Here is a 20000-nt window from a genome sequence, read left to right on the forward strand (position 1 = left end):
TATCATTACATTCGCTTATGTGTGACTGTCAATAATATCTATCTGTCTCCGATAATGGCAGCATCGACTAAATGCACAATGAAACATGTGTAAAACAAACTTATGGAAAAATATCAAATATAAAAATCGGTCTATATAAAAATAAATAAATAAATGAATATAAAAAAATAAAACTCATGATTGTAGACTGACCATTTATTATAACTGGAATGTAAGTTTACAGTATATATATATATATATATATATATATATATATATAGAGAGAGAGAGAGAGAGAGAGAGAGAGACAGACAGACAGACAGACAGACAGTGAGAGAGAAAGAAAGAAGGAGAGAGAGGATGAGGAGAGAGAGAGAGGATAGAGAGAGAGAAATATGAAGGTAATTTACTAAGACTGTAAGAAATATTGAAAGAAATCTATATATATATAAAAGTGAACGTTTCTGTGTGTCTGTGTGTCTGTGTGTCTGTGTACATTTCCTTACGCAATAACTCTGTCAATTTTAAGTCTACAGACTCGAAATTTGATATACAGGGTACTGAGATTTGGAAAAATCGATTTGATCGGTTTTCGAACAGAAATTCGGCGATTAAGGGGTCAAAGTTCAACGATTTGACGTTTGAGAACACTACCAAACTCCTCCGACAATTTTGGGTCTACGCACTTGAAATTTTAGATATAGGTTTCTTGGACATTGATCTAACTTAATAACTTGATTTGAGCCCAAAACAATAAATTTTAAGGGGTCATAATAGGGGTCAAAGTTTTTTAAAAAATTGACCTCTGCGGTCTCTTCCAAATTACTCAGACACTTTCTGGTCTAAATATTTGAAATTTTACATAAAGGGTATTCAGAGATAGGGCAAGCTTTTTCATTAGTTTGGGTAGAAAATTTTTAGTTACCAATATATAAATGTATGTATGTATGTTTGCATGTCTGCCTTAAACTTTCAATAGAGGCGACGGATTTTACCAAGATCTGTATCGTTTTAAAGTTCGACCTTTCATACGACAAATATCGAAAAATTGGCTAAAAACATTAATATCTTCCCCTTCAACTAGGCATTTTCTACAGGGGGGGGGGTCACTTTTTTCGCCGATATTTTTGAAAGTTATCCTCTCCTTTAGATTGTTCAGACTTAATTTTAAAAAATGTCGCTTCCGGTTTGGTGGTGGTCGTAACAGCATAAACGTTAGGTTTTACCCCGTTTTTTTCCTCCTTTGCGGTACGGGTTCGAGCCTGCCTTCCTACTACCACTTTTTTTTTTGCTCAACATACATCTCCAAGCACCTGGGCAACGCCGGGCTGAAATGCTAGTATATCTATAAAAGTGAACGTGTGTGTGTGTGTGTGTGTGTGTGTGTGTGTGTGTGTGTGTGTGTGTGTGTGTGTGTGTGTGTTTGTGTGTCTGTATACATTTCCCTACGCAATAACTCTGTCAATTTTAAATCTACAGACTCGATATTTGATATACAGGGTACTGAGATTTGGGAAAATTTGTGTGATCGGTTTTCGGCCAGATATTTGGCTGTTAAGGGGTCAAAGTTCAACGATTTGACTTTTAAGAAATCTACCAAACTCTTTCGACAATTTGGGGTCTAAACACTTGAAATTTTAGATATAGGTTCCTTGGGCATAGATCTAACTTAATAACTTGATTTGAGCCCAAAACAATAAACGTTAAAGGGGTCATAATATGGGTCAAAGTTTAAAAAATTGACCGTTTTTTTTGTAGTTTTTTTTTTTTTTTACTCAGCATACACCTCCAAACACCCGGGCAACGCCGGGCACCCATGCTAGTGATCTATAAAAATAAATAATTGAAGGCATTGTGCTATGCTCTTCAAAAACATAACTCTTTATTTTCATAATACATTTTTCACATAAAGTTACAGTAAATTTTAAACTTATTATAAATTAAAATCCGGAATGGTGAAAAATATTTGGATATTTCTTGTAAAAAACCCATTATCAAAAAAGAACAAAAAACATCCAAGGAGCTCTGCTTTTTAAAGGATAACAGAGATGCATTCAAATATAGATCCATCATAATATATAAACATGTTTTATTTCTTATGAATTTTTTATTAATGTCTTGGATGATACTTCTTAAATTTCTAGATAATTATTTTATATAAATAAATTTTTTGGTTATTTATAATTTCCTTTAAGAAAAGGTGGAATATTATGATGGACAACGAATCTTTATTGTGAGTGTCTTGTAATGGGGAAACAAAGATTGGAGTTAAGTCGAGCACATTCTCTGAAAATAATACTTCAGCAGATAGAGACTAGCAAAACACTAGTTCCAAAAAAGTTTGGATGCATGTTTAGCCTAATGGATAACTTTACAGACTATGAAATTAATCAATCAGTGTTAAAATACATACACATCTTTTGTGATTGGAAAAGATACGAACCCAGAAGTTCATACCCTCCTAACTATGAATTAAATAACTTAATCAATTGTATACAATAAGTTCTTTGGCATTAAACGATCTCGAAAGATTGATGAGCTGTCTAATTAAGCAATTTCTACAAAATATAAGTGGATGTTGTAATTTACTTGAATCTTTGTACATATTGTATAAATATGTTTGTGATTTTGATGTGCTGTAAGTTTATGAGTGCAAAAGAAGAGGGGGACGAAACAAGATGATAATACACATAAAGAAACAATACATGAAGTAATACTCTGCCTTTAACACACAGTTAATTGAAGAAAATAGCAAAGATTTTTCTGCAAGAACTGGTCTGTAGAGAAAAGAATAGATCACACTGTCCACATGATTCTGAAGATGATTTTGTAATTAGTCACGGTAGGAAAGAATGCTCTGTATAGCACCTCTCCAGATGTGGCTGCAGGATTTCGTTTTTAGACGTATCTGTATTATATATATATATATATAAAATTTCCTATATACTGCTCTGACTACACATTGAGCACTCTAGTCTGGTTTTTTCACCACTGGTAAATATATATATATATATATATATATATATATATATATATATATATATATATATATATATAATGAAAATTACAATTGAATTTACCAAAATGATCCAAGATGGTAAAATTAAAGTAAATTATAAATATTAATTCTTGAAGTTTTACATTTGGATTTTACCGTCACTGGATGTTTTATCTTCCACCAGACTATCCATTAATGTATAATCACCTTTTTATTTAACATATTCCCTCTGCTTAACTTATTTTGTTTTCAAGTAAGATCTTTGACTTATTTGTTGTTTCATCAAATACTTCTGCATGCAAAATCCGATCCTGCATTTTGCTAATTCCTACACTCTGATGAGAAGGAGAGTATTTCTTCGAAACTGCGCGGATTAAGGACTATCCATTTATCTAGTGTTTCCTTTTCAGATTAAATATGTTTTTAACTCATTTCAAAGTGTTTTTTAACATATTTCATTAATTGTTTGCTCATATATATATATATATATATATATATATATATATATATATATATATATATATATATATAAGAGCAAATAGTTAATAAAACATGTTAAAAAACACTTTGAAAAAGAGTTAAAAACATATTTAATCTGATAAGGAAACACTTAATAAGTCCTTAATCTGCGGCGTTTACATCTGGTTGAGATTACTTTATAAATATTAATTCTTTAATATTTATAATATACTTTAGTTTTACCATCTTGGATCATTTTGGTAAATTTAATTGTAATTTGTATTTTATATATATATATATATATATATATATATATATATATATATATATATATATATATATATATATATATATATAAGAGGGGACTGAAACAATTATGATATATTTTTTGCATAGAGTTACAGTAAATTTTAAACTTACTATAAATATAATCCAGAATGTAAGTAAATTTTAAACTTACTATAATTAAAATCCAGAATGAGGAAACTATTTTGATATTTCTGAAGAAAATCCCCTTTTCATAAAAGAACAAAAAAGGTCCAAAGATACAAGAGATGCATTCAAATATAGAGATGTTGGTAATAAATTTTCCATATGAAAACTATGTCACATTTCTTCTTTTCATCAATGGTGATGAAGATTAGTTAGCGTTAAAGTTAAATACATTGGCAAATAAACAGACAAGACCATATGGTACATAGTAAGCATTCTACACCAGTAAGTAAGGATAAAGTTAGCTAGTGTGAATTTTCATAAGGGTCATACCGTAGTACATGTCAGGGTAACCTTAGTTGCAAGCAGAATTTATTCAGACAAAGTTAAACAAGCTAGAGGTCTAACTCTGTTGATAAAACAAAAGTCCAACAATCACGGTATGACATGACAACACGTTTTCAAACGAGAGAAACAAAGGTTTTCATATCAGTCTCCTTCAAGAAGACAAATAATGTAGAAACTGATAATATCAGTGAATCTTACCAATGCCTCTGCCCGTCTCTTTCTCTAAATTATCAGGTTAGAAAACTAGGTTAAGAAAAAACCCATTTTAGTTGTGTAGTTTCTTTCTCCATAAGTTCATTCACTCCAATAAAACCTTGAAAAACTCAGCAAAATTTTTCTTTGTGACATTCATGAGAAGCTTATTTGTCTCGTTAAACAAAGTGATTAACCACCACTAGATGACGTGATGCATACAGACTTAATTTGTTTTTTGATCGCTCATAGACAAAAACATATTCAAGGCAGTCTGTACTGGAATGGAGACAAAAATGAACTGTTACATTCAATGCTGCCAAGATTAAGCTTCTTTCCTTTAATAATTACAAGAAACCTTTTCAACCACTAATAGCCATGGCTAATGATACATTGCCTGAAAGTTCTTTGATCAAACTCCTCGGTTTAACATTCACAGGGAAAATGAGTTGGAACAGATACATCGAGGGCATTGCCAAGGATGCTGCAAAGAAGATGGGCTCTCTCTACTCTGCTAGAAAGTTACTTACGCCTGAGAGTATCCTGTACAGCTACAAGGCCACCATTCGCCCATGTATGGAGTATTGTTGCCACATTTGGGCTGGTACATCTGCTTCTAGTCTCTCACACTTAGACAGGGTTCAAAATAGAGTTGCTAACCTAATAGGTTCTGCACAGTCAGCTAGTCTTCAACCTCTGTCTCATTGACGAAATGTTGCATCCCTCTGCCTGTTTTACAAATATTTTAATGGTTTTTAATGCTTTGACGAACTACAGGCTCTTGTACACACTCAGTGTAAATAGCCCTGACAAACTTGTCAAGCAGCAAAATCTCACCCCTATGCAGTAGAGATCCCTAGATGTCAGAAAGTCTTCTAATTTAATAGTTTATTCACTAAGACTGCTAGACTTTGGAATTCCCTTTTGGGTTTCTGCCTCCCTGACTGTACTGACATGCAGAAGTTCAAGTTTAATGTAAACAGACATATTGCTGCTCAACTCCCTACATATTATTATCTCAAAAAAAGTATCGCCTGCATCAAAGTGGCACTGTGCCTTGTTTGGGGTGAAAACGAGAAAAAAAACTTACTGTAATGTTCTTAGATAAAAGTGTGATTTGCATTTGTTCGCCAAAAGAGGTTTCAAAAGGCCGGAGATATCTATTTGAAGAAAGTTTGTATTTGACGCCATTTTCAACAGCGTAGTAGGTAACCTGTAACAGAAAAGGGAAAACAAGGCATTAATAAATTACATGCAATGCGCAGGTGACATATTGTAAAAGAAATGTCTAAATGTCATTAAGCCAGTTTTTTTTGGGTTTTTTTACACAGTGATCACCACTTATCAAGGCCCGGAAGCCACTCAGGGATAAGGGTTATTGCAAGTACATTACGTTAGTGTGGAGATTTGATGAAGTGTTTAATTAAGGGGGCGGTTTATAAGGAATTTGTTAACATTGGACTTGAAGATATCCAAGTTGTAGTCCGGAGGGAAGCAAGCAGACAGAACAGAGTTCCACAGGCGTGCAGTTCTAAGAAAGAAGCTTTGTTCATGGAATCCACGTTTTGATTTAGGCACAGATATAGAGTGGGGGAAATTTTTCACAGTGGATTCAGCTAGACGGGTGTTTTTCGTGAAAGATTGGCGAGGGGGGACCAGAGATTGGAGTTCAGACGAGCACCTGCCATGGAAATAACGATAAAACAAGGATAGGCTCACAACGTCTCTTCTGTGGGAGAGAGGTTACAGGGTAGAGAAAAGGGCATCCCCCACTAAGCCACAAAGTCTATTTTGTACTCTGTCAAGGCAAGATAGGCTGTTTTTAGCAGCTCCTGCCCAGATATGGCAACAGTATTCCATCCTTGGACGTACTTGGCTTTTATATAGATAGAGAATTGCATCAGTAGTGAGATATCTTCTGGAGCAGTAGAAGGATCCCACTATCTTTCCAGCGACCTTGGCAACAGACTTGATGTACGTGTTCCATTTCAGATCAGGAGTAAAGGTCAAACCCAGAAGCTTGTCAAAACACGGGGCCTCACCCAGACGAGAGCCATCCATCACAATTGATGCCAGATGGGAATCAGAGCGTTGATGATGTAAGGATAGGAGTTTGGTTTTAGATGCATTAAAGGTAACCAGCCACAGTTTTTTCTGTATTTGCATTTTGCATAATTCTGGCCCTCCTTCTCTTCTAATGAGAAGCATATAGCTTCGAAATGCCATGGTCAAAAGAGTTGTTTTAAATTTCCCCTTTACTTTCGCTTATTCTTCTGATGATGTATATATATATATATATATATATATATATATATATATATATATATATATATATATATATATATATAACGTTTATTCTTCATCTTTCATTTAATATTATTGTTTGCTCCTCTTAATAGTGTTGAGCTTTTCTTATAATTTTTGCTTTGTTAAAGATTTACTCTTTGACAACACACACACACACACACACTATATATATATATATATATATATATATATATATATATATATATATACTAGCAAAAGTACCCGTCGTTGACTGGGTTCAAAAACAGCCTACAGAAAATGGACTCTGATTTATGAAAGTATGATAGGTTATGAAAAGGAAGGGTTGTAAATTTGGGTTAAATTTGGGGTTATCGAAACCAAAGTAAAATATGATGAAAGTAAAAATAAAATAGATAAACTCCATGTAAAACTTTGTGACATATTTCGATTCTATGGATGTCAGGCACGAACGAACACCCCATAATTTTATTATACCATATTTCTTCAAACTAAAACAATTATAAAAGTATACTTACGCAGATAGATATGAAAAGTCTTTATTAAGTTTGTGCCTATTTCCATTCTGTGGAGGCCAGGCGCGAACGCAGACCCCACAATTTTATTATACCATCCCTATTTAAGTTAAAACATACTTATCAAAGTATTATTATGTACATCTATATCAAAAACACTTGTAAACGTTTTTTTTAACTTTAAAATTTTTTATTTCCATACTTTGTGAACCACGCGCGAACGCAGACCCCACAATTTTAATGAACCACTGTTCTGCCAGATCAAACATACCCATTCCTGTGTCTCGATACATCTTCTATCATTATATGTAATCAGTTTTTTAAAATAGTCAACCATATAGGAGCCTATTCGTGACCAGACACACACACACACACACACACACACACAGGCTTCAACTTAATATTATCTATCTATCTATCTCTCTCTCTCTCTCTCTCTCTATATATATATATATATATATATATATATATATATATATATATATATATATATATATATATATATAAGGAAAACTGTGTTGTAAAAAATCTGCGGTCTACTGCTTGCTCAGTCTCATAGCAGCGATTGCACTAACAAAGATTAGCAGTAATAACAAATAATGGTTGGTCATACACAAAACCTTCACCACTATAAACAAATCATCTGTATGGATTTCCAAACAACTTAGTTGTTGTAGCGTAACCTCATACATCAAAATTGATGGGGGAATCCGTTTATATATATATATATATACATATAAGCTCGAAACGCGTTATAAAAATATTTTAAAATAAAAATATGATGAAAACCTTTAAAAAAAACCCACAAATGTTGATGGCTACACTCTTTTAAATATATATATATATATATATAGAGAGAGAGAGAGAGAGAGAGAGAGAGAGAGAGAGAAAGGGGGGGGAGAGAGAATTTAGACAGTTATGTACAAATCCCAAGAGCGATAAGAGTCTATCATTTCTGAAAGTTCAATTAATGAGATTGGAGATGCACCGCTGTACAACTCATGCTCTCTACCAATCAAAGTTATGACAATAGGGCCATTGCAAATCCGGACAGTTTAACGCTTCAGGCACGGTTATGGTCTTTATTGTGGTTTCAACTAAGAGCCACATCATGCCACCTCACATCTTCGAAGTCGGCTTGAAAGTCAACACCTAAGTGTGCCTGGATGTGCTACAGAATTGGTGCAATCGGGTGGTCACTGGAAGCCCTTGGTTGTGGCAGGACGATTCAGCGTCGGCCAAAGAGGTTTGACTTTTTACCCTTCTCTCACTGCCCTCCCCATGACCTGAATTCGCTGGACTACTTTGTTTAGTTCTACGTCAAGAATATCACCAACATGGGTACTTTTGCTAGTATATATATATATATATATATATATATGTATATATATATATATATATATATATATATATATATATATATATATATATATATATATACAGAATATTAAATAAAACAAACCAAAGTGTTACTCACATCAATTGAAACACTGGATGAATTCTTGGGCGGATCAAAAACTATCATAATTTTGCCATTTTTAGGAATTTCATAAGTTGTTTCTTGGTAAACCTGGTTGTTTGTTTTGATGGAAACTTCCAAGGGAATGCTGTAGTCATCAGGTTGCAATGGTTTCCCATCTCGTCTTTTGATGAAGAACTAAAAAAAACAAAAACACATATATTTTATTACCTGATGATGTATTTTCATGCGCTTTTTTTTAACATCAAGACTTGCCTTGACTTTTAGACATTCTCTTATATCATAGGACCATACGCCAGTAAATAGTGATTATGTTTACTAGTATGAATTTTAGCAAGGGTAACATTAGATAGAATTACCTGGCGGCAAATGGGAATGTACCAAATGCAGGTAGCGTGATTGGAGTGGGAAAGTCAATGGTTGGCCGCCTATTTAAAACACTCTAAAAATGCAGATTACAAAATATAAGAGGTGATGACGCCACATCTCCGAGGAGAGAAACAAAAAGAGTTTTAAAAAGTAGTCTATTGTTAGGAGCGATATAGACAAGATGTGCCGACAATATTGAAAAAGGAATGTAATGATGAATTTAGTTTCTGTTATAAAAATGAAAATTAAAATAAGGAATTTAAAAACGGACAATGGAAAATATTATTTGTAAAGTGGGCTACGAAAATTAGGTTAGAGGGTTGGCTTTGTAAGAAATATGTGAATAACAATGCATGCTTAAACACGGGGGCATGTCATGTCATGTGTCTGAGAGGCACGTGTTGGTCATGCAGTGGCGTCATGAGTTATGAATTTAGTTAGATAAGTCAGAATCAGGATCAATCAGTTGAAAGAAGCGAGAGAAGTTAGACAGGAGAAGCTAGAAGAGTCGAGGCACTCTCTGGGAAGCGAGAGGTTTTAGAGGTAACCATGTAAACAACTTTGAATCCTTGAAATACAGAATCATGTCCGACTGGTCGAAGAAATAAACGTATCATCATGTGTTTTTATAACTGCCGACCTGTGTTGTGTCATTCTACCAAAACAAAGGTAAAGTGAAATTGTATTAATACGAACTTTGTGTTTATAAAAATGTACAACTGTCAAAACGTAAATGTCAAACGCACTCTCGGTCTATCTATCAAGATATTCATAAATCTCCTCTCATTGAATTATATGCTAGGCTCTCCTGTAGAAATCTGTACCCTGTCTGTCTGGTTATATATAACTGTCTCTCTCTTTATATGTACCCTGTCTCTATATCTCACCAATGTCTCCGTCTCTCAACAATATGAACAATCACAATGAATATATATATAATATCTAGCATCTCACCACACTCAACAACATATGTCTCTATTTCATAATATGTCTCCTTGTATATACAGAACTGTCTCTCTCTTATATACACACGATATATAAGCACACAACATGATCACACATATGAACACACTAAGACTCTACTAACATGAACAACAACAATATATTACATAAGTCGTCATCAAATACGAACAACGTAATATTGATCTATCCTTTCCACGAGTTCATTATCTCTCTCTACTAAAACTTTTAAAACATCAGCAACTTTGTCTTGTTTTGATTGTTCAGACAATTATTATTCTCGTCAATTAGCACAATGTTTCGATCGTTGAAACCTACGACCTTCATGAGCAATTTATATTTTTTTTCAACTAAGGAAAAGAAGTTAGCTCTGCATTGCAAGACCATGGGTTTGAGGGTGTGTTCGTAAATTATAACAAAAGGACAATTTTCAGAGGTCACTTGGGTATTTTTTAAGACTTTCTTATGATTCAATTTTAACTGAATTTTTATGCTAATTGTCAATATTAGTGAGAAAATGTTTTACAAAACCGTGGATAGACATCCCACGTGTATTTTCGTTTTTTTTTTCTTTAAAAAAAAACACAATGCAAGGGAGACGACTGAAGGAAAGAAGTTTTCATTGTGGAATTACCTCCCTTGTTTTACGAAACTACTTGTGTTTGCATTTTTCTTCAGTGCAAGGGAAGTGACTCTTGGAAAGGAATTTTTTTTAATTGGGGGTAATTACCTCCCTTAGTTTGGGCATATTTTTTTGTTATTTTTTCTTATTTTTCCTCAAATAATTTACGGACACACCTTCAAAACCACACATTTGTTTGATTTATCTGCTTGTTTGATCGCTCCCTGGCGAAAATGCACAGGTGCAAAAGTATGCATTTATGTGCAAACTGTTGACTAGGAACAACGTGTAGTATCTGTTCTGAAATTACACTTCATCTTTTCTGTCCTCGATCAGTGGAGGAGAAATCCTTCATGACTGAGACAATTTTTATTTTTGTTCCTATCCAGAGTGCCCCTTTTGGGGGAGCTAGGTTTTATCCACATAACTCTGCCCTCCAGGGGAGGCAAGTAAATAGGATCGTTTAAAGTGTTACACTTTTAGTTGCATCTTAACACTTTGGACATTCCTAACAGGTAAGATTTTTACAGAATTGGAAAAAGAAATTGTTTCTTTGATCTGATTAAGCCATTTATGGTGGCTTTTCGTTATGGTCCAACAAAAATCACTATTACATTGCATTAGTCTAATTTATATTTTAGATCTTGATATTTATTTAGTTTTCCCTGTTCTTTTTCCTGCAGTCTGGCACCGAAGGGGCAGCTATGGCAATAATTAAGTCAGGTTCAGAATATTCCAAAATGTTATCAATTTTTCTCCACAAAAGAAGTTTGACATTTCCAATCTTCTGTGCCATTTCTGACCTATGCTTCTACAATTTCTAATCCATAGAGTTTACATATATCCCAATGTAGTACCTGAGCGACTTTGTTGTGTCTCTAATTTTTTGTTGTGTCTCTAATTTTATATTTTTTATATTGATGTTGTTGTTATGCAAGCATAGAGCACTCTAATACAATTATTATTTGCACTCACTAGGAGTTCTCACATGGATTATCATTAGAGATTACTTACTGACAACAACCGGTGGTGTTTCCTGGAGTCTGAGTAACAATAAATCTCCCCAGAGTTTGATAAACTTTGCAAATATATTTGCATTATCGCAACAGACACTTATTATTGACTTCACATTTCGCACTTTGGCCTTCCCTAGAATTTGAGTGGAAACAATCTTCCTCAAGATCACAGTCCCCTTTGTACTCATCCAGTGAAGGTCTGAGTAGTGCTTTCTCCCTACAGTTTTTCTATCCTCCTCGAATCTTCTGGACAATATGGTGTGGTGCCAGTGATGCAATTTGGGGGGGGGGGTTAACTTACGATTATATGATTTCAGTTTTCTTCGTTCCATGTAGTGTTTCTCTATCTTTTTGTTTTCTGTTCAGTTTTTACAGAATGAGGTAATAAAATTGTCGCCATAGAAAAGACAACATGATTCCATTTCTCTAAGCAGGAGCAGCTGAGTGCACCCTATCTAGCTTTGATAGAGTTCAAAAAGGGCTTCGAAACTTATTAGGTGATGCCATTTTCTCTTCCCTGCAACTTTTACCCCACAGAAGAGACACTGCAAGTCTGTCTCTGTTCTATCGTTATTTTCATGGCAACTGCTCGATTAAACTCCAATTTATGGTTCCCTCTTGCCAAACTTTCACAAAAACACTCCACTAGCTACAACCACTATAAACTATTTCCCTCACTCACTATCTGTGCCTAAATCTAGACGCAGATTCCATGAACAAAGCTTCTTTCACAGAACTGCCCACCAGTGGAACACTGTTTGGCTGTCCTGCTTTCCGGTATCATTTATCATATCTATTAATTACGATTTCTATTATTTACAGTCTCCATTAATCATTATCACCATTAATTACGATCTCCATTAATTACTATTTCAATTAATTACGATTTCTACAAATTACAATATTTATTAAGTACTATCTTTTTTAATTATGATCCCTATTAAGTATGATCCTCATTAATTACGATCTCCATTAATTATTATCTCCATTTATTACTATCTCTATTAATTTCTATCTCTATTAATTACTATTTTTAGTTATTACGATCTCCATTACTAACTATCTCTATTACTGACGATCACTAATTTTTACTATCTCCATAAAAGTATATCGCCATTAAATATTACCACCATTAATTATTATCTCTATTAAATACAATCTATTAATTACTAACTTCATTAATTATTATCTCCATCAATTACGATTTTAATTAACTACCATCTTCATGAGTTAGTATCACCATTAATTATTATCACCATTAATTATTAGCTCTATTAATAACTCTACATTAATTACAATTTTGTTCCTGATGACACAAACAAAAAAGAATGCGCACATTTTAAAAACATTGATTTACTTGATATACAGTTTTCATACTAGTCATACTGATTTAGTCCGAAACATCATTAGAATATTATTTAAGATAAGAACAGTAGTCTGAATAATCCAAATAATAAAGATTATCAATCCTTATTTAAAAAAAAAAAATCCAAAATGTTTTTTATTATTGCCTATAGCAAGGATTGAACCTTGGGAATAAGATTTTGCTGCTTATCACGGTATTGGATTAATCTTTCAGTTGCATACCAGCATCCACCTCGAACTAGTTTGCCTATCCTTCATTCACATTTCAAAAATGTTACTAGCTCTGCATTAAACAACATTATAGACAAGACGCTTTGCATTAAACAACATTATAGACTAGACACTTAAGTCATTTTATTTCCATTGGACTCACATAATAGCACTTCATTATAGACTAGACGCTTAAGTCATTTTATTTCCATTGGACTCACATAATAGCACTTCATTATAGACTAGACGCTTAAGTCATTTTATTTCCATTGGACTCACATAATAGCACTTCATTATAGACTAGACGCTTAAGTCATTTTATTTCCATTGGACTCACATAATAGCACTTCATTATGGACTAGACGATTAAGTCATTTTATTTCCATTGGACTCACATAATAGCACTTCATTATAGACTAGACGCTTAAGTCATTTTATTTCCATTGGACTCACATAATAGCACTTCATTATAGACTAGACGATTAAGTCATTTTATTTCCATTGGACTCACATAATAGCACTTCATTATAGACTAGACGCTTAAGTCATTTTATTTCCATTGGACTCACATAATAGCACTTCATTATGGACTAGACGATTAAGTCATTTTATTTCCATTGGACTCACATAATAGCACTTCATTATAGACTAGACGCTTAAGTCATTTTATTTCCATTGGACTCACATAATAGCACTTCATTATGGACTAGACGATTAAGTCATTTTATTTCCATTGGACTCACATAATAGCACTTCATTATAGACTAGACGCTTAAGTCATTTTATTTCCATTGGACTCACATAATAGCACTTCATTATAGACTAGACGATTAAGTCATTTTATTTCCATTGGACTCACATAATAGCACTTCATTATAGACTAGACGCTTAAGTCATTTTATTTCCATTGGACTCACATAATAGCACTTCATTATAGACTAGACGATTAAGTCATTTTATTTCCATTGGACTCACATAATAGCACTTCATTATAGACTAGACGCTTAAGTCATTTTATTTCCATTGGACTCACATAATAGCACTTCATTATAGACTAGACGATTAAGTCATTTTATTTCCATTGGACTCACATAATAGCACTTCATTATAGACTAGACGCTTAAGTCATTTTATTTCCATTGGACTCACATAATAGCACTTCATTATAGACTAGACGATTAAGTCATTTTATTTCCATTGGACTCACATAATAGCACTTCATTATAGACTAGACGCTTAAGTCATTTTATTTCCATTGGACTCACATAATAGCACTTCATTATAGACTAGACGATTAAGTCATTTTATTTCCATTGGACTCACATAATAGCACTTCATTATAGACTAGACGCTTAAGTCATTTTATTTCCATTGGACTCACATAATAGCACTTCATTATAGACTAGACGCTTAAGTCATTTTATTTCCATTGGACTCACATAATAGCACTTCATTATAGACTAGACGATTAAGTCATTTTATTTCCATTGGACTCACATAATAGCACTTCATTATAGACTAGACGATTAAGTCATTTTATTTCCATTGGACTCACATAATAGCACTTCATTATAGACTAGACGATTAAGTCATTTTATTTCCATTGGACTCACATAATAGCACTTCATTATAGACTAGACGATTAAGTCATTTTATTTCCATTGGACTCACATAATAGCACTTCATTATAGACTAGACGATTAAGTCATTTTATTTCCATTGGACTCACATAATAGCACTTCATTATAGACTAGACGATTAAGTCATTTTATTTCCATTGGACTCACATAATAGCACTTCATTATAGACTAGACGATTAAGTCATTTTATTTCCATTGGACTCACATAATAGCACTTCATTATAGACTAGACGCTTAAGTCATTTTATTTCCATTGGACTCACATAATAGCACTTCATTATAGACTAGACGCTTAAGTCATTTTATTTCCATTGGACTCACATAATAGCACTTCATTATAGACTAGACGCTTAAGTCATTTTATTTCCATTGGACTCACATAATAGCACTTCATTATAGACTAGACGATTAAGTCATTTTATTTCCATTGGACTCACATAATAGCACTTCATTATAGACTAGACGATTAAGTCATTTTATTTCCATTGGACTCACATAATAGCACTTCATTATAGACTAGACGATTAAGTCATTTTATTTCCATTGGACTCACATAATAGCACTTCATTATAGACTAGACGCTTAAGTCATTTTATTTCCATTGGACTCACATAATAGCACTTCATTATAGACTAGACGATTAAGTCATTTTATTTCCATTGGACTCACATAATAGCACTTCATTATAGACTAGACGATTAAGTCATTTTATTTCCATTGGACTCACATAATAGCACTTCATTATAGACTAGACGATTAAGTCATTTTATTTCCATTGGACTCACATAATAGCACTTCATTATAGACTAGACGCTTAAGTCATTTTATTTCCATTGGACTCACATAATAGCACTTCATTATAGACTAGACGATTAAGTCATTTTATTTCCATTGGACTCACATAATAGCACTTCATTATAGACTAGACGCTTAAGTCATTTTATTTCCATTGGACTCACATAATAGCACTTCATTATAGACTAGACGCTTAAGTCATTTTATTTCCATTGGACTCACATAATAGCACTTCAGGAGAAATGCTATTAAAGATTGTGCAGCATTTGTTTCACTAAACGACCTTATAAAATAGTGGAATGGGTCCATAAATTGAAGTTAATAGTTAATGCTATTAAGTCACATACAACATGAATTGGAACAAATGCATTGAAGACATTGCCAAGGTTGCTGCAAAAAAGGTGGGCTCTCTCTCTCTACCGTGCTAGAAAATTAGTCACACCTAGTATCCTATATCTCCACAGAGTCACCATTCGCCTATGCATGGAGTATTCCACATCTAGACTGGTATATCTACCAATTGTCTCTCCCGTTAAGATGGGGTTTTAAAAAAGTTTCCAACCTAATATTAGGTTCTGCACAAACAAACTCCAACCCCATCACTGCAATATAACACCTCTGTGTCTGTTTTACAAGTACTTTAACAGAATGTGCTCAGATGAATTCATAGCATTTTTGTTCCTTCGATGTATATACTCCCGAAGAAACCAATATGAAGCTAAATCCCACTCCTTTAATGTTGAGGTCCCTAGATGTCGGAAAGCCTTCTATTCTTATATAGTCTTCCCTTGGACCGTTAGGAATTCCCGCCCATTTTCTTTGATGCACACTTTTTTCTTCTTTTATTCCTTTTTCTTGTCACGCACACTTCCTGATTTGCATATGTGCTTTATTTGGCTACTACTGCTGCTGCAGCTAATCTCTTTGAAAGCCAGCCATCCTTTGCTGTTGCTGCTATTTTTCTATGTGCACATATGCACTAGGTTTCAAAAACAAGGGTTATCCATTGTCTTTCTGGATGGAAAGGAGGTAAAAAATATTAGGATTAAAACTTATATGGCCAAAGAATTAAAAGTTACTTACGGGGATTCGAAGAGTTAATCCATCTTTGAAATGATCTCTGAAATTATTATTATTTTCATTGAATCCAATTTCGACGATGGCTGGAACAATTGCTGTCGAAGCAATCGGGGCAAAAAGGGTTTTTTCTGTAAGATTTTCAGTGACAGAAGCGTTGAATGAAACGCTGTCTAATATTCTTCTTCTATTCATGTTCTGGTTGATATCCACAAATGTGTTATTTGGTGGCGTTATCAGTTCTTTGATCATGATGTCAAAAACAGCTTCACCATAAATCTGAAAAAAATCAAAGCATTTATAGATACCGATAAAAGAAATAATCTTTTTAAATAAATTTTAACAATTATTTTTATACATACATGCACCAATGCTTCGTACTTACGCAATCATCTGCGTATAGAGATTCGAACCGATTCACAAAGCCACTCTTAACTTTGTAGGTTAGCATCTCAAGGCCATCAGCAATTAAGATACAAGAATTGGAGAAAATTAAGTGCGTATAAATGTAAGCAGGTATAAATAGTTAACAGTCAGAGAGTATTCAACGACTAGAAAGCAGAATATTGTACTTGCATTTAATTTGATCACTTTTCCTTAATTCCATAAAGAGGGGTCAACTTTAATTTCTTAAATGGATTTTTTTATGACTACAATATTTTTAAAATAAATATTAACAGTTTTTCATGCTTACGCAATCATCTCTGTAGGAAGTGATAATAGCTGTTGGTGGGGGATTCGAACTCAATCACAAACCTATCCTTGACTTCGTATATAAATGTGTTAATAATAACATTCAATGGCCGACCACTACGCTCATCATCTTCAAAACTCTCGCCACCACCATGAAATTTCTTAAACTAACATTATGATGTGCTCAGTAGTGGCTTTTGGTTCAAATGCTTCTTTGATATCACGAGCTGTTTCAGCCGCTGTTCGGCCTAGTTTGAATTGAAATAAGAAAATTATGCGAATTTGCTTTTTTCCATCTTGTAGTCAATGTTCTGAAAAGAAGACATAATTGTTTTAAAACGATTGTAATTTAAACTATTAGATAGAACGAAAAACGCTCTTTAAAATGATATATAAAGTGAAGTTATTATAACGAAAACTTATTTGAAAATACATCATTTGAAATCAAAATTAAAAATTCTGCAAGAACTTTCTTCTCAATCTAATATTTTCTAATCATATACAAAATATAGAGTAAACACAATGGTATTAAATTCGTTTACAGCTATTTCTAGTCGATGTTTATTTTCAGTTATACAAAATGGCACAAAAATGTGTTTGCAACAGCGTCTTTCTTCAGAACAGTATTAATGACTCTTATATTCACGACAAAACAATCACATCCCCAAACCAGAAAAAAAGCATAAACTTCAAGTGTAGATCCAATGTTAAATAACTCGTTAAATTACGAATTCATATCATAATGTATATTATGTATGTATTTTGAAATGAAAATTATTTCATAGTATTCAACAAGGGAGATCACCCCGTGGGTAATGTAAGAGGTTTTGTAAACTCCTCCCATTCACACTACAAGAAAATGCAGAACAGGGTATAGCAATCAACTCATCTATCTGAATATCATGCAACTACAGTAAAAAAAAAAAAAAGTATACGCACGTTCATACGATCGACAGGGTTTATCAAGATCATTTTTCAGATCAAGTAAAAACTTATCTTTTTTTATTATTTTTTTTAGTTATTGGCATTCTTTAGAGATGAGTAATTTATTCATTTTATATTTATTTATTTATGGACTATTATCCTCATCGGCAAACTATTCCTCTGGCCTTTGTCCGTAGTTGTTGTCGTCTCACCACATTTTGACCAATTAACCTCTGGCACGCTTTGAGTGGGATTGAAACCGCTATCTTCAGACAATGTTCATCTGGAACAGTAGAGATTCAACGTCTCTATCAACTGCGCCACGGGCCCCGAAGGGCGATCAAGGTTGGATTCTTTGATCTTATAAATCCACGTTTTATTTATTATCTGATCTTCCATAGTCGGGTCCGTACCGATTGGTATATATATATATATATATATTATTCCTTAATTGGAATTCATTTTTTTTTTTTTTTTTTTTTTTTTACGAAGGCCAGAGGAAGTTGGCCGAAACGTTGTGAACCAATAAAAAGATCCAAAAACAACAACTAATAAAGATGAGACTAATGGTCCGAAATAAAAATAGAAATTAATATATAATGCTCATCTAAAAAAAAATGAATTCCAATTAAGGAATAATATATATATATATATATATATATATATATACCAATCGGTACGGACCCGACTATGGAAGATCAGATAATAAATAAAACGTGGATTTATAAGATCAAAGAATCCAACCTTGATCGCCCTTCGGGGCCCGTTGCGCAGTTGATAGAGACGTTGAATCTCTACGGTTCCAGATGAACATTGTCTGAAGATAGCGGTTTCAATCCCACCCAAAGCGTGCCAGAGGTTAATTGGTCAAAATGTGGTGAGACGACAACAACTACGGATGGCAGTGATGGCTGAGAATGCAGTTAGGAGTTTCGAAGTTCCTATCCGTCGCGGTTACCACCTGACGAAGGCCAGAGGAAGTTGGCCGAAACTTTGTGAACCAATAAAAAGATCCAAAAACAACAACTAATAAAGATGAGACTAATGGTCCAAAATAAAAATAGAAATTAATATATATATATATATATATATATATATATATATATATATATATATATATATATAACTTGAGTTCCTTCAGGTATGATCGAAACCGAAACCAAAAGTTATGGAGAATCCTTGGTAAAATTATTTTTTTACAAGAAATGGACGGTCATAACAATTAACCGACAGTCACTCGGAAGAAAAAAGATGTAAGCAGGACACACAAAATAACGCACATGCTATTGTATTAATATATAGACTTTTTGGCGTTAAATGACCCAAAAATCGTTGATATGCCGTAAAACAAAACAGAAAGTTCTTATGGAGGTGTGTTACTGTTATATTTTGACACAGCCAATCAAATAAAGTACGGCAGACTAACGGACTGAAAAATTGATAAAGTCGTTTCTAGAAATACGTGGATTAGCATAAAATTTTATTAAACATTTGTTCATTCAAAATAATTTCATTTGACCATTAACTCATGCATGATGTTAAAGGTCACTCAGCTTACCTCTTTCGATTTTGTAATCTTTTTCGAAGGAAAAGAAGACCAGACATTGCCATCACTGATTTCAACAGTGGCCACACCTCGC

General features: G+C 33.4%; 1 protein-coding gene across 1 annotated transcript in view; it reads right to left on the bottom strand.

Moving 5' to 3' along the window:
- Nucleotides 1-20000, bottom strand: part of LOC145288265 (CD109 antigen-like) — a 345184-nt gene that overhangs the window by 124456 nt on the left and 200728 nt on the right. The window contains exons 11-14 of the mRNA XM_080136304.1: nt 19919-20000; nt 16750-17022; nt 8687-8866; nt 5499-5621 (exon numbers count right to left, since the gene is read on the bottom strand). The exon at nt 19919-20000 is cut by the window's right edge and continues 21 nt beyond it. Coding sequence (XP_079992430.1) covers nt 5499-5621; nt 8687-8866; nt 16750-17022; nt 19919-20000 — 658 coding nt within the window. The remainder of the gene's footprint in view (nt 1-5498; nt 5622-8686; nt 8867-16749; nt 17023-19918) is intronic.

The sequence above is a fragment of the Euprymna scolopes genome, chromosome 2, assembly GCF_053919585.1.
Source record: "Euprymna scolopes isolate OS-2025 chromosome 2, ASM5391958v1, whole genome shotgun sequence".
Classification (NCBI taxonomy): Eukaryota; Metazoa; Mollusca; class Cephalopoda; order Sepiida; family Sepiolidae; genus Euprymna; species Euprymna scolopes.